Below are 15,324 nucleotides of genomic sequence, written 5' to 3' on the forward strand. Positions count from 1 at the left end.
TCTAGAATGTTTACATATATTGAAAGTTATTATCTAAAAATATCTTATAAATATTTAGATATTTGTTATAGATATTTTTATGAAATACTTTGGAGATGAATGTAAATCTTAGGATTAGATTGATTTTCACCGTCCATCAAGGATGTTAGAATTTTTTAGAGAAAATGGAGAGGTCTGTAAATACCCCCACAATTCTCATTTGTAAACAAGAACAGCAAGCATATCAATAAAGCTCTCAAGTTCTCTCATTTAAGCGCTCTTCTCTCTTGTGTTCAAATTTTTAATTCCTTTGCCTACATTTTGAAGGTTTAGTTGACTTAGTAAAGGTTAAAAGTTGATTACACTAAGGCCCGCATGGTTCAAGGCCTAAAAAGTTTCAAGGCCATGACAATGTACTCTTAAGTTGATCTACACCCTTCATTTTATCTTAAAAAGATCTATACCATTCATTTCAAATTTAATTTTTATATTTTTAATATTATATTTATTAAAATAGAAATATAAAAAATATAAAAATGTAATATTAAATCAATACTACTCATAGTACATCTAGATAATTAATTTGTAAAAATTATAAATTTTTTATTAAATTAGATCATTCAAGTTATCTGAATTGTTCAAAGTACATTCTAGTCAATTTGTAAAATAAAAAAAACTAATATTAAATTAGCTTGTCCAAACTAATTATGTACTGACTAAATTGATGATAAATAAATTTATTTAAAAAATTAAATTTTATAAAAAGTTTTAAATTTTAACCCTTGAATCTAGATCTCATCATAGGTTATAAGTAACATAATACTTATCACCTGATAAGCACTAGATATAGTCTAAATTTAATGTTACAGGTTTTATCATTTTTATAAATTTTTATTTTAATAAATATAATATTTAAAATATTTTAAAAAAATCAAAATGAACAGTATGGATCTTATTGGCATAAAATGAAGGGTGCAGATCAACTTTTGAGTTGATGAGCACCAAAAGCAAACACCAAAGGCCGTGGTGCTCACACCAATAAATGATAATTCGAATCGGACTAATCAATTTAACTGATAACCTAGTAAATCAATTAGTTGGCCAATCCAATCTACAATCTAATCCAAAGTAGTGTCAATACAAACTAACTTGATTAATAGGGGAGTAACCAGATCAACCCGGTCATTTATTTCAAAAAAAGTATTTAACTTTTCATTTTTATTGAGATTTTATTGAGTTTGCTAATTTTTTATTGGGATTGTGCTCACACATATAAGATTCTTCTCTCTTTATTGATTTTTTGTCAATTTATTTGAGCTGAATTAATGATTTTTATTTAACTATTCATTTTTCATATTCAAATATGAATATTTTTATGTATATAAGTTAAATTATATTACTTTAATTAAGAATGGTTTGTCTCCAAGTTAACCCTTAATTAAACCACTGACTCTTAATCCACTATCTTAATTGGTTCATTGACTAATTCAGTTTTTAATACCTTGCTTAGCACTATGGTACTAGAAACCGAACCAGTGATTAAACCGACCGAGATGGTAGTTTAACGGTTAATAGTCCAACCAAGGGTCAATATAGAATTAGACCGGTTACGATTAAAATAATATAATTTGATTAAATATATAAAAATATTCAAATGAAAGACCACAATATTTAAATAGAAGTTTTAAATTCTTGAGTAAATAAAAAATTTATCCATAAGATTTTATGCATGTCTTATAGAAAGAATAATTATAAGTCTCTAACAATAATAAAACACAATAGCATTAAAATTATTAATTAAGAAATTTATATTTAATTAAGGGTTCAATATTCAGAAGAAAAAAGGAACAAACAAAGAAAAAAATCCAACTCAGGTCAACTTATCAACTCTCTGGGTTAGCTAGTTTGTCTAGATTAAAGTCAATTTGATGAGTTGAAGCCAAGTCATTGGTGTTCGATTTCCTTAATCAATCAAACCAACTAGGTGACCAGTTCACAAGTCTGGATTAATTTGGGTTCGCAACAAGGCCCGACACTAATACTCTATCATTTTAGAGTTATATTTTTTTCAAACCATAAAATTATTACTATAATAATAAATAAATATTATGAAACTGTTATTGTACTATGAGCTAAATAAATAAATTTAACCTGTTAAAATTTGACCTAAATAACTTAGAACTATGCTGAAAAATTTAGGGGAAAAAAATGAACTGATAGTTTAAAATGAGAGTTGATAGTAGCAAAATAAGTTAGTTTCTCATAACATAATAAATTAATATTTAAATTCTTATTAAAAGAGATACTTATATTTAATATCCAACCCTGCCTTAAATAATATTACTTTTAATAAATGAATACCTGTGCAAAATCAATAAAATTATGAAAAAAAAATTTATAAAACATGTTTAGTTATAGTTTTAATCTTTTAGTATAATTCTGAACTGTTAACGGATTAAATTTATTCATTTATTTCATATTAAAATAATAATTTTGTAATATTTATTTATTATTATAAGAATAACATTGTGGTTTAAAAAAAGAAAGAAGAAAAATTAACTCTGGAACCGATAGAGTTCTTCCCCATGGCTCTGCTTATATAATGAAACATCCGCCCTCTCCACGACATCATTTCTCGACGTGAGACTTTGCTCTCTCTCAATTGCTCATCTGTCACCATTTTTTTTTTTTCAACTTTGCCTTTTTGTAGTGAAGTCTTTAAAATTTTCCTCATATGGTGGATGGATTCTTTATCTTTATACTTCTAAATATTTATTTATATTTTTATTTTCATGAAAAAAAATTTATGTTTTGTTTTAATATGCCTTTAAAGTATGTTTGGTAACCAAACTTTTTTTAATTTGAGTAGGTTTCCAAATGCTTAGGGCGGTTCTTTTTTTATCACTTTATCAACATCTTTCTGAATTTCAAAATGGAAAGGCTTTATTCAAGATTAATATTAATCATGTATTCATTAACAATATAATGTATTACTAATTATTTGCAACATTTTCTTAAAAAATATATATTTACATGTATATCTTTTTTGATTGTGGGACATAAATTAAAAATATATTAATTTAATATTGATCAGTGTTCAATCACTATTCAACCATTGAACTGTGAACTAATTCATAGCCTGATTCAATGACCAGTTCTATTTGAAAACCTTACTTGAATTTGCATCAAAATATGTATTGGCTTGGTGACGGGAGTAAAAGCTGCTAAAGAGATTATTTCCTCTAATCTTAAAGATTTGAAACAAAAAATATATAAATAATGAAACTTTTAAGTTCCTCCAGTTTGCGTCATTTATTAATTTGGTCATTTTAAGTTTAATTTTTATTGATTTGATCTCTTACTATCCTAAAAGTTTTGAGATACAAATTGACTCTCAAAATCTAATGTATAAAACATACTATAAGTAAAATACATTTATCACCCTTCTATTATGCATTAATCACACAAACATTCCCTTTATTTTGAAAATTTATATAAATTTTTTTTAAAATTAAAATGTATATTACATAAACCTCTATTATATATTTGAAATGATATTTTCATCCATCAAACTGTTCGTTGCCCATTAAATTTGACATTTAAACTTTTAATTTGACCAAAATATCCTCTTTAGCATAAGAATTATCTAAAAATCTATATTTTCCAAAGCAATATTTTTTTCTACATAACTAAAAAAATATAATAAATGTATTTTGAAATTTTTATTATATTATAAAATTTATAAATTTTTATCACATTATAAAATTTTAATTTTATTCAAATTTATTTAAACTTATTTGTTTATGTTTTTTAAAATTGCTAAAAACATATTCTAAACACATATTTTTGTTTAATATAAAATGATTTAAGTTCAAGAGATTAGATAAATGATTTAAACTTAAAATTTGTAAACATGCATTTTACAATGAAATTATCTAACTATTTAAATTAATATAATTTAGGATTCATTAGGGTGAGGGGTAAATTAGAAAATAAAATTTTTTTAATATAAAATTTAATTTAAAAATAAAATTATAAAATATTCTTAATAGAGTTAACGGATTAAACTAAATTATATATTTTAAAAATAAAGGGGCATTTGTGTAATTAATGCAATATAGAAGGGTGGTGAGGGTATTTTACTTAAACTATGTTAACGACTTATCAAGTGTGAGTTAAATGAGATTAAATTATCTATCAAATTAATTTATGTTTTATCAATTTAATCACTTATGCTGCATATTAATTTGTTCATTTGTTATTCAAAATTTCTTTCTTTGTTCTTTTCCTATCTAAGTAATTATAATTTTTTTTATTAATATACATGGTTGTCATCAATATTCTTTCATCCATGTCAACATATTTTAACAATGTCACTTCCTTTTTAAACATAAATATCAAATCAATATCCAAGGTAAAGTTAGTGAATCAAATTGATAAAAATTAAGCTCAATGGACCAAATTAATAATTAAGATAAATTTGAGGGACTAAAAATTTTATTATTTATTTAAAATATATTATCTATAGTTTGATGGGAGAATGAACCCAAAAATTTTCAAATAGACAAATGATAAAAAGAGACCGCAATTTTGGGTAATTATTTTAAAGTTTCGAGTTCCTTTTCTAGCTAAATTTTCAAGAAATTACCACATTGTTCATATTTTAAAAAAAAAATTCTCACCACTGATATTTGCCTGAACTCTGGCATCGACCGAAGAATTATTAATTTTTAAAACTGAATTAACAGAATTAAATATATGAAACTGAAATTTATATCATCGATGCCAACCTATGGTCCTATAAAAATCACTGAGGGCAACAAAATAAAATCAAAGTACATGGCACACTTTTAGACTTGGATTGTGAAAACTATATATTCACTTAATACTTCCCCATATCATAATATATATCATTAATAATTAATTCACATTTTACAAAAAAAAAATTAGTTGAAATTTTATTTTTTCAAAAAATGTTTACGTCTTTACACTTATACTCTTAAGTTTTCTTAATAATACGTGTATGATTTTTAAGTATGAAGTATTTAAAAATAAAAAAAATATTAAAAAAGTAAGAATATAAATAGTAAAAAATATAAAATATATTAAATATATTATATTTTAAATTAAAAATATTTTTAGAAAGTGATTTATTGTGTAATTTGAAAATAGTACTCCCCCTGTTCCACTATGTTGGTCACATTTTAAAAAAAAATATGGTTTATAATATTAATCATTCAATAGTGATGACTCTGTATTTTAAAATGGAGTTTTCAAAAAAACCTTTACTGTAAAAAAAATTGACAATACCTTTTTTATTGTAGAGAGACTAATTTTTTATAAAGTATGAGAAAAAATACATAAAAATAATATTGTATTGATTTAATTATTTTTTTATCTGAGGGTCAGTTTTAAAATTTTATTTATAATTATTTTTTATATTTTTATTGTATTGATATTGATTAGATTGATAAAAATAATTTATAAATAAAATTGAAAGAGTAATATATAATTATCTGAGGAGAAAAGAATTAAAAGCATATGAAGAAGCGGTTGCCCTATCAGATGGGGCCCACCAATACCCGCACTCACTGCTCCCTCCCCTGCTTCCTTCGTCCCTTCCCATTTAAAGCTTTTCACTTTGAAAGGCTGATATTAAAATTCTAAAACAGTAAATTTATGATAGTGAAGTTGTTGATAAAATTATTTGAAAAATTAATTTTAAATATTAATTCAAATATTTATAAATTTAAGAGTTTTAATTATAAATAAAATATTTAAATTTTAAATATAACTCACATAGTTTGAATTTCTATTTGTAACTTGTTGAGTCAATATTTACCACTAATTTTTTAGAAAATTTTGTCAAACTGTTATAAATTCCAAAATTTTAGACTTTGTTGTCATTCTCCATTTTATTTGCATGCATGAAAGAAAAAGAGATTTTTTTTCCTGACCTTATTTCTATAACCATTGCCTTGGATCGGTGGTATTATAGACAAAAGAATTCTGCTATACCAACGCTTTTTTTTTTTTTTTTTGAAGTTTGACAGAAACAAACAACTAGAGCTAGACTACAAAAAGTATATTCTCTCCGTCCTTATATATAAAAAGTCTTTTAAAACATTTTTTGTTCCTTAATAAAAGAGGTTTTTGACATTTTTTTTAATGAAAAGATCCTTATACCCTTATTAAATTAGCAAGAAAAATATAAATACTCTTATTAATTCACTTTAAAAAAATATTTATTTTTAATTTACAATAATTAGGGGCAAAAATAATTGTTGTGCTTTTAATTAGATAATCAATTTTTATTAATTTATATGATTTAATTAAAAACATATTATATATAAAGATGGATGGAGTAAATTACATTGACTAACATGCTCTTTCTCCAAGTTCGCTAACAATTATATGCAAGTTGTTTTTAGAGATAATGTAACGTATAGTCCTCTAGATCTAAAGGAATTTTCAATTTAGTAGTTCAAGTTTAATTTTCATCAATTTAATTCCTAACGTTTTATAAACTTATGTAAGCAGTCATCTATCTCATGAGAAAAATTAACCAATGCTAAATCATGCAGGTAAAGCTAACAGAGTGATGATGTGACAGCCATGTAGATTTATAATGTGGGGAAAATGTCGACTTGGATTGGGGGGGGAGCCATGTGGATTAAAAAAGGGCACTGTGGATTAAATTAGAAATTATAAGATAATAAAATTAATAATACCTCAACTAGGACTATGAGATTCGGCTTTTATGTATTGATTAATTCATGAGAATATCTCATATCAGCAACTCAATTTACATGTCAGCTTTTTTCAGGGCTAATTCATGAGTGATGAAGATTTCATTGACATTTTTTTATTTCATGTCTTTTAATCAGAAACAACTCTGTTCGACAATTAGACACTGAATATCTAAAGGTTAGATGTCATGTGATGAATTGTTTTAGATGCAGAGGATTTATGACAATGGCCCAAACTGTCTCCCTTTTCTAAATGAAAAATAGAAACCATTTACTGGCTATTAAGCGTGAACGAACGTCACTAAAAGGCCTATGAAATTTGTTAACAATCGACGCATAATTTACATTTCAAAAAGGCAAATCCTACAAAACTATAAAATGTATATGTATAATGTTTACATGCTGCGAACTTTTAAAATCAATCTGATCTTAATTAGATATATAAACTAAATCCATTATTTGTTACTAAAGATCGCTCGAATTCATACGCAAATTTTCGCGTTGCAACAACTCGTATACTGGACGACGAAATTGCAATGACAACTTCAAAACAAGAAATGTTAACCGTCACAACAATTCCCCAAATATGGATTGGAAACCTGCTTGCCGCTTCCAATTATACATCAAATCCAGATGATCACATACACATAACATCCAGGTTTGAGCAAGTCTAATCCAGTTATTTCCATAGCTTCCAGAATCAAAAAACTAAACAGCTCAACTTAAGAAAGATATCACCTTCATGCCCAAGAGCTAATCTCTTCATGTCCAATTAAACTCATTAAATACATGATTGGCCTTAGTCAATAAAAAAGAAGTCAAAGTCATGAGACTCATTTTGAGACAATTCCATATAGGTCTCACATAAAAAAATTAATTACTACAAAATTCATTAACAATTAAACTACAACCATTAACAACAAAATGGCCTCAGTCCAACTGTTGATGAACTTGTAGTAGTAAATTTCTTTACGTGAAATTTCAATGTAATTCTCCCATTCATTTTCTAGTATGATCTCAGTCAAAGCATCATCCACAATTAGCAATAAGAAACAAAAGCATGCTGGAGGGGGAAGCAATAGAACGCCCGAATTAAACCCGGCAACAAAAGGGAGGAAGAATAAAAACATGAGGTTTGACAAGCATTGATGCGAATAAATTAAGCTACAATAGTCCAACAAGAATTACTTAAGTACCAGAATAATCAGTATCAGTACTCTAAGTTTTACTGCAGAGTGGCTCTAAACAAGTTCACAAACAACAAACTTCAACGGACACAGTCATTTCACTCAATAAAAAATCAGTTCAGCAACTTCCTACTCCCTTTACAGATCTTTTTACCTGCTGTGCCTTTCCAAATCAGTTGTACAAGGTGTTCATTATTTGAGGCCACGCAACTCCTAGCTTGAGGGCTCATGCATGTGGCTGAAACAATTGCGGCTGCTGCGACTGCAATGGTACATGCTGCATTGGCTGTTGATAAAGCTGAGGCTGCGGTAGTTGCTGCTGGAAAATCTGTGGCTGCTGAAATGCCTGAGGAAAGACATGAGACTGTGGCAACTGATGTTGGTACAGCTGCGGTGGTGGCATTTGCTGTGGTTGAAACTCCGGCTGTTCTGATTGCTGCGGTGGTGGCTGTGGCTGAACTTGCACTTGAGGAAGTTGCTGCGCTGACTGTGCATCATCATTGAACGGTGCATTAAGGTCCAGGGTAGCCAGTATTTCTAAATCTTGAATTGCTGCAATAGCAGTGACAGGGCTTTCATGGTTGAAATGAGGCTTAATCACAGCAAGAGATTCCTTCACTTTGGATTGCTGTAAATTGCAATAAAAAGGTACGAAAGATCACATCTTTGAAATTCAAAAAAAAATTATGCATTCAGACACCCGTTTCAACTTACAAAATATTCAAGTTTCCTCTTGAACTCTTCATTAGCAGCTTTTTGTGCAGCAGCAGAAACAGGGGTTGTTCCCTATATCCACACACCAAAAAAAAAGGGGGCAAGGGATAATCCAAATAAGCAAATTATTCAAATGTCAGTACCAGAAAAAGTAGTTCATGACTTCATGCTACATCAGCTAAGCAGAATGCAGCAGTCCAGCCAACTATATGACAATGTTCTGAAAAATAAAACAAGAAAACAAAATATATTGAAAAATGATTAAATCATGCATTTGTTGCTTTATAAAGATTTACCTTCTAAGCTCTGCTATCCCAAAAAGAAAAAAAAAAGCAAGACAAAGATGTTTCAATCAATCATAAATGTCATTTTTTAATCCTCTGAAGATTTATATTTTATATCAAACCCTTTAAAGAAGGAAGAAGATCAAATAATTTTTTCAGTAGTATAGCTTGATCTTTTATTCAAACTGCTCAAATTTCAATAGAAGAAAGCAGTGCATGCAACATCAATATAGGAACACATACTAATATCATACATAAGCTCGAGACAAAACAGCTAGCTGAAAAGCAGCGAATCTCACCATGCGCCAAAAAATATAAAAAAGAAAATTCATTGAAACAAATTTTTTTAAACAATGCATTTGTTGCGTTAAAGATTGCCTTCTAAGCTCTGCTATCCAAAAACCCAGAAAACAAAATGCAAGACAATAATATTGATTAAGAAACTCCGCATATTTAAATCTCTCATAAATGTCACTTATTAATTATCCAAATTATAAATGAAAATCAAAACAGCTTTGCTTATGATAGCCACATTTCCCCAAAAATAGTCCTTTGAAAGGGGGGATCTTTTATTCAAACTGCTCAAATTTCAATAGCAGAAAGTAGTGCATGCAACATCAATATAGGAGCACATACTAACTTCATACATAAGCTAGAGATAAAACAGCCAGGTGAAAAGCAGTGGTCACTATATCACCACGTGCTGGAAATAAAAAATAAAAGAAAATACATTTAAAAAAATTGATTAAATAATGATTTGTTGCGTTACAAAGATTTACCTTCTGAGCTCTACTGTGCAAAAAGCCTGAAACAAAATGCATGACAATGACATTGATTAAGACATTCCAGATATTTAAGTGCATGTTTGGTTCGAAGGGAGGGGTTTTTAATTCCTTTATTTGGTTTAGGAAAGGATGAGAGGTAATAACTAATTTACTATTATATCCCTATACATCAGTTTAAAATTTTTTTTAATTGTTCCTTGTAGAAAATAATTTTACATCTCAATTTAAATTGCATGATTTCTTAAAAATTCACTCTCATCCTATCATTGTCAATATGTGAATAAAAAAAATTAAACAAACAATTATAATGATAACAAAATAAATAACTCCCTTAAATATTTAATAAAATATGATGAATTGTAATTTTAAAAAAAAATCTAATGAGGTCAGTCAAAGTCTAGGAGTGAAGCACAATCTACTATGAAGAGCTTTTTTTCCCCCTAAGCTATGGGTATCCTTTGAATATGAAAAAAATTGATAAATCATTCAAAAATGTCACTTTTCAATTTTCATTAGAGAAGAAAATCCAAACATCAGTGCATCTGAAAGCCATTAATCATTAATAAATGATTAAATCATACATTTGTTGCTTTATAAAGATTTACCTCCTGAGCTCTGCTCCCAAAAAAAAAAAACTGAACTGCAAAACAATGATGCTTGAGAGTCAATCGTAAATGTCATTTTTTAATCCTCAGAAGATTTCTATTTTATATCAAACCGTTTAAAGAGGGAGGAAGATCAAATAATTTTTTTTAATAGTATAGTTTGATCTTTTTTATTCAAGCTGCTCAAATTTCAATAGCAGAGAGTAGTGCATGCAACATCGATCTCTAGAAGCACATATTAATTTCATACATAAGCTGGAGACAAAACAGCTAGGTGAAAAGCAGCGGTCACAATATGACCATGTGCCAAAAAAATAAAACAAAAAAGAAAATACATTGAAACAAGTTTTATTAAACAATGCATTTGTTGCGTTAAAGATTTACCTTCTGAGCTCTGCTATTCAAAAACCCAGAAAACAAAATGCATGACAATAATATTGATTAAGAAATTCTAGATATTTAAATCATTCAAAAATTTCACTTTTTAATTTCCCAAATTATAAATGAAAATCAAAACAGCTTTGCTTCTGACAGCCACATTTCTCCAAAAATAATCCTCTGCAGATTTATATTTTACTATCAAACCTTTTAAAGAGGAGAGAGGGATCAAATAATTTTTTTGAAAGTATTGTTTGATCTTTTATTCAAACTGCTCAAATTTCAATAGCAGAGAAATTAATGCATTCAATGTCAATATAGAAGCACATACTAATTTCATACATAAGCTAGCTACAAAACAGCTAGGTGAAAAGCAGCGGTCATTATATCACCATGAGCCGGAAAATAACAAATGAAAGAAAATACATTGAAACAAATTTGATTAAATGATGGATTTGCGTTAGAAAGATTTTAATCATTCACAAACGTCAATTTTCATTACAGAAGAAAATCAAAACATTTGTGCATCTGAAAGCAACATTACTCCCAAAAAAATTCCTCAGAAGATTCAAATTTTATATCAAACATTTTCAAGAAAAAAAAATAAAGATTAAACAATCAAATCGTGGATAGACTCCTGCATTAAAAATAAACAGGATTAAATATATCACTGCAGAGAAATAATACAATACAAACACCACAAAATTGAATAATTATAATAAATAAATCAAATATTAAACACTAAACCAAATATTACATAATCGAATAGAAAGGGAACAATATTTTGCTCAGCGCCCTGTGCGTAATCCCAAACAAGAGTGTGTGCGCGCGCGCTCATTGAGAACGAAGTTGTAAATATATCAACAATTCAGATATATCATTGTCCACTTTTAAAAAAAGAAAAACCCAACCATTTGTGAGCCAACAAGCTTCATTTGTCCTAAAAAAGCACTCTCGTGATTTATACGAAAGGATTTCAAGAGATATCTACATTAAATTTTTGTCACTGTGGTTAAATATTAAAAGAACAGCAAATTGAATGCACATACACAATCATGAAAGATAAAATAAAACTAAAACAACGTTCAGCTTTCATCAAATATGTTCCAACTTTTCAGCTTAATCTTTTTCCCATGAGAAGCCACTGTTTTTTACAAAACAAAATTTCGCATAAATACACAAGTATTATATGATGTTCACTTTTTTTCCATAAAGATACTAAATATAGTAAATATCAGAATATAAGTCCTACATTCTCCATCTTAGAAATATTTTTAGTGCTCCTATATCATTAATAAATTAAAATAATTAATTATTAATTATTAATAAAGATTAAGATAAGACAAGATTAAGCTTAGCATCAAACAAATATGTTCCAACTTTTACATTTACAAAGAACAGGTACATCTTTTACATTTGAAAAGCCACTACTTTAATGAAATAAAATGTAACAAATATTACAAGTCCTATTAAATGTTTCCTTTATGCCATAAGGTTATTAATTATTAATTAGATATAAATATCAGAATATAAGCACTCCATTCTCCGTGTCATCAGAAATATTTCTAGCGTGCTCCTATAGTATTTAAAAGTGTAGGGAAAAAAGTAAGCTTTCATCCTATTTAAATTTATATTTATGTTATAAGAAATAAACGACAAGACATTTAAAAAAAAATTGAATGCAATTAAATTATATGACAACAAAAATCAAACAGAGATATTCACTTTTAAGTACTGCTGGCATAATAATAAAAATGAGCTGCATTTTTTAAATCATTGAACTTTCCCCCCAAAAACCATATGGTAGAAAAGTCATTGAGATTTGATAAACTATTTTCAAGAAAGGAAAATTGTAAAATGAGATATCTATTTAAAAAGCAATTCAAACTCAGTCAATCACAAGCATCAATAGTAATACAATCCTTGGTCTGAAGAAAAGAAAACAGGCTGAAAAATCACAAGACTGTACAAACATCAAAGCTTTCACAAAGAAGTTTCTGATGCAAGCAAGCAAGGTGGCAGCGATTACCTTCCTAGGCCGACCAACAGGTCTTCCAGTAGAGCTACGGTAGACACCGCGCCCACGTCCTCGCCCACGGCCACGGCCACGGCCAATAAAAGATTGAGAAGCGACTCCAGGAGCTTGCACTCCATACTTCTTCGGGCGTCCTCTACGCCTAGGAGCGAGAATTGGCCCAGTAGCATCCGGCACAGTTCCTTCTTGAGCGGGGAGTGAAGTAGGCGCTTGGGGAGCAGAGGCCGGAGCGGCGAAGGGAATAACTGTAGGCTTAGATTGGATTTTGGGCGGCCTACCAGGTCGACGCTTTATCCCATTAGAGATTGCCATCACAGATTTCGGCTTAGGAGGACGGCCAGGCCTCTTTGGCAACCTAGATCTCCCAGTTCCCGGCGGACGGCCCCTCCGAGCAGCCGTTCCAGGTAGACCAACTGCCTCTGCCACGGCACTCTTGCGAGGACGGCCCGGGCCTCGTTTCTTCACTTCCGTGGGCTCATCAGCAAGCCCTAGGGCAACCCAAACTGGCTCCGCATTTTGCAGATTTTTTGGCGCGTTGGATACAGACTCCGGCTGCTGCTCTGGCTGAGCCGAAGCCAGAGCGTGAGGCTGGCCCTGAGCCTGAGCCAGGAGTTGGGCCTGCGGCTGAGGCTTCAGCTTCGGCGGTCTGCCACGTCCTCTCTGCGCAGTAGACGGAGAACCGTCAGATCTAGGAAGCTTATAAGACTTTTTGACCATAACAAGGAGTCCATTGTTCTTTAAGCGCTGAAGGTGGTAGGTCAACAAAGCAGGGTGAGTCGGTGGGAGATTAGGGTATGCGTGCTCTATGTATTTCGCAATAGCCCTCTTGCTAGACCCATTTTTCTCCTTCAGCGCCTCAATTGCTGCATAAATCATCTAATAAAACCAAAAACATAAATTAAAAATTTCAAGAATCTTCCAGAAACGAAAAGAGACACGGCACTTTCCTCTCCGCCGCCCAATCTTACCTCAGAATAGGGAGGGTGGTTCGAACTCGGAGCAGCAGGCTGGGTGGTAACTGCATCAGAAGAATCGACGGCCGGAGCCGAATTCGCGACGGGTGCGACGGCGGCCGCGGTGGCGGTGGTGGAGGCCGGAACAGGAGCATAGTTGACAGGGAAGAGAGAGATGGCAGCTGGAAAGGTGGACGAAGGAGGAGGGATCGAGGAAGGGTCCATGGCTCCGGATGAGGACGGATCGAAAGTAGATTCAAGAAATTATCGAAAATATGGTGGAGAGAAAAAGTTATTACAGTGAGAGAGAGAGAGAGAGAGAGAGAGAGAGGGTGAGGGTAGAGAGAGGGGGGGCTAGGTTTGGTGGTTTTCGGAAGAAGGAGGGTATTGAAAATAAAAGCGGTGGTGGAATTTGGGGTAGTGCAGCGAATTATGATTGAGGAGGAGGATGGTGGTGGGATTGAGGCTAATCTCACCGTTGATAAATGTTCCTTTGTTTCAGATACCTGACGTGGACTTCATCTGTCCTTTCTTATCCTTTTTCCCGTTCTCTTTAACAATCATTTAATAATCTCGAAATACGGACGCAATTCATTTCTTAATTTCCCTTCTTTATTTATTTATTTTCTCAAACCCCCTCTTTTCTTTGCATCTTGGCCCCCGGGTTTCTCTTGCTTTTTTAGTTTATTCCCGTTTTCAAATTTCAATTAATTCCTTCTTTTTCCTCGCCCGCGAAATTAATTATTAATTATCTATTTTCTTAAACTTTTTTGTTGGTTAAAATTTGCTTACATTTAAAATGTAGAGGGAGTAGTTTTCTTTTATAACTAATCCTAAATCTTTGCAAGCATGGATCTAGTATTGAAGGAAAAACATAAAAGACAGTGAGCAAACAGTGGTCCTAATTGTATCATTTAAGTTATTGGTATTAATTCTATTAAAACCCAATGTACTTAATTCAATGGCAATTGTTATAAAAAGAATCTCTAATTCGTTTTTCCTTCATGCCATATTACGAATGCTTTTAATGATGTTGTTCATGAGATCTAAAATTCAGCACGGGATTTAAAAAAAAAAATTCGTTGCCCTGAACACGGATTAAGTAAGTGGGACTTGCTTAAGTGCATCACTAATTAACAATTTTCCCCCCTAGATTGTTAATCTCATCCCATATGCATGCATAATCAGGATGCAGAAAATAGCCATGAACACATAAAACAACAGTATAATTTAAGAAGTCAGTACTCCCTTCAATTTTTTAAAATGCTGTATTAAAAAAATAAGACACCTCCGTTCTTTCAAGGTAATAAGATTTTTTTAAATAATAACTTTGATTAAGAGTTAAATTAATAAAAAGAATGCATAATTTACTAATTTTAAAGATAATAAACTAATTTATTGAAGGGCATGATTCTATAAAAAATATTTTATATAATACTAAATGAAGTGGATATGTTATTGAAGGTTTTTTACACATGGATTGAGAAAATCGTTCAATGATGTAGAGTGTGAATTCATATGGGATTAAATACCGTTGTTTGATATAACAATTTAGGCAGAGAATGAGATCTAACTATATGCATACGTAGTTCAATAATAAGGGTATAATAGGAAAAAAATTAATCGTTAAAATATCAAAAACAGCAATAATTATT

At 30.2% G+C, this 15,324-nt stretch overlaps 1 protein-coding gene across 2 annotated transcripts; it reads right to left on the minus strand.

The window, feature by feature from the left end:
• Nucleotides 1-7,862: 7,862 nt before the first annotated feature.
• On the minus strand, nucleotides 7,863-14,038 carry LOC129310438 (uncharacterized). 2 transcript variants are annotated; one of them, XM_054952287.1, is made up of 4 exons: nucleotides 13,685-14,038; nucleotides 12,711-13,376; nucleotides 8,630-8,701; nucleotides 7,863-8,543 (listed from the first exon to the last, which is right to left on the minus strand). In XM_054952287.1, the coding sequence occupies exons 1-4, from the start codon at nucleotides 13,892-13,894 to the stop codon at nucleotides 8,142-8,144; spliced, it is 1,350 nt and encodes a 449-aa protein (XP_054808262.1). In that variant the 5' UTR covers nucleotides 13,895-14,038; the 3' UTR covers nucleotides 7,863-8,141. The 2 variants fall into 2 exon arrangements, with proteins under 2 accessions (XP_054808262.1, XP_054808255.1); XM_054952280.1 differs by having other exon boundaries at nucleotides 12,711-13,592.
• Nucleotides 14,039-15,324: the final 1,286 nt, after the last annotated feature.

Source organism: Prosopis cineraria, unplaced genomic scaffold, assembly GCF_029017545.1.
Source record: "Prosopis cineraria cultivar Desert tree isolate PC_DT_omini unplaced genomic scaffold, ASM2901754v1 PC1, whole genome shotgun sequence".
Classification (NCBI taxonomy): Eukaryota; Viridiplantae; Streptophyta; class Magnoliopsida; order Fabales; family Fabaceae; genus Prosopis; species Prosopis cineraria.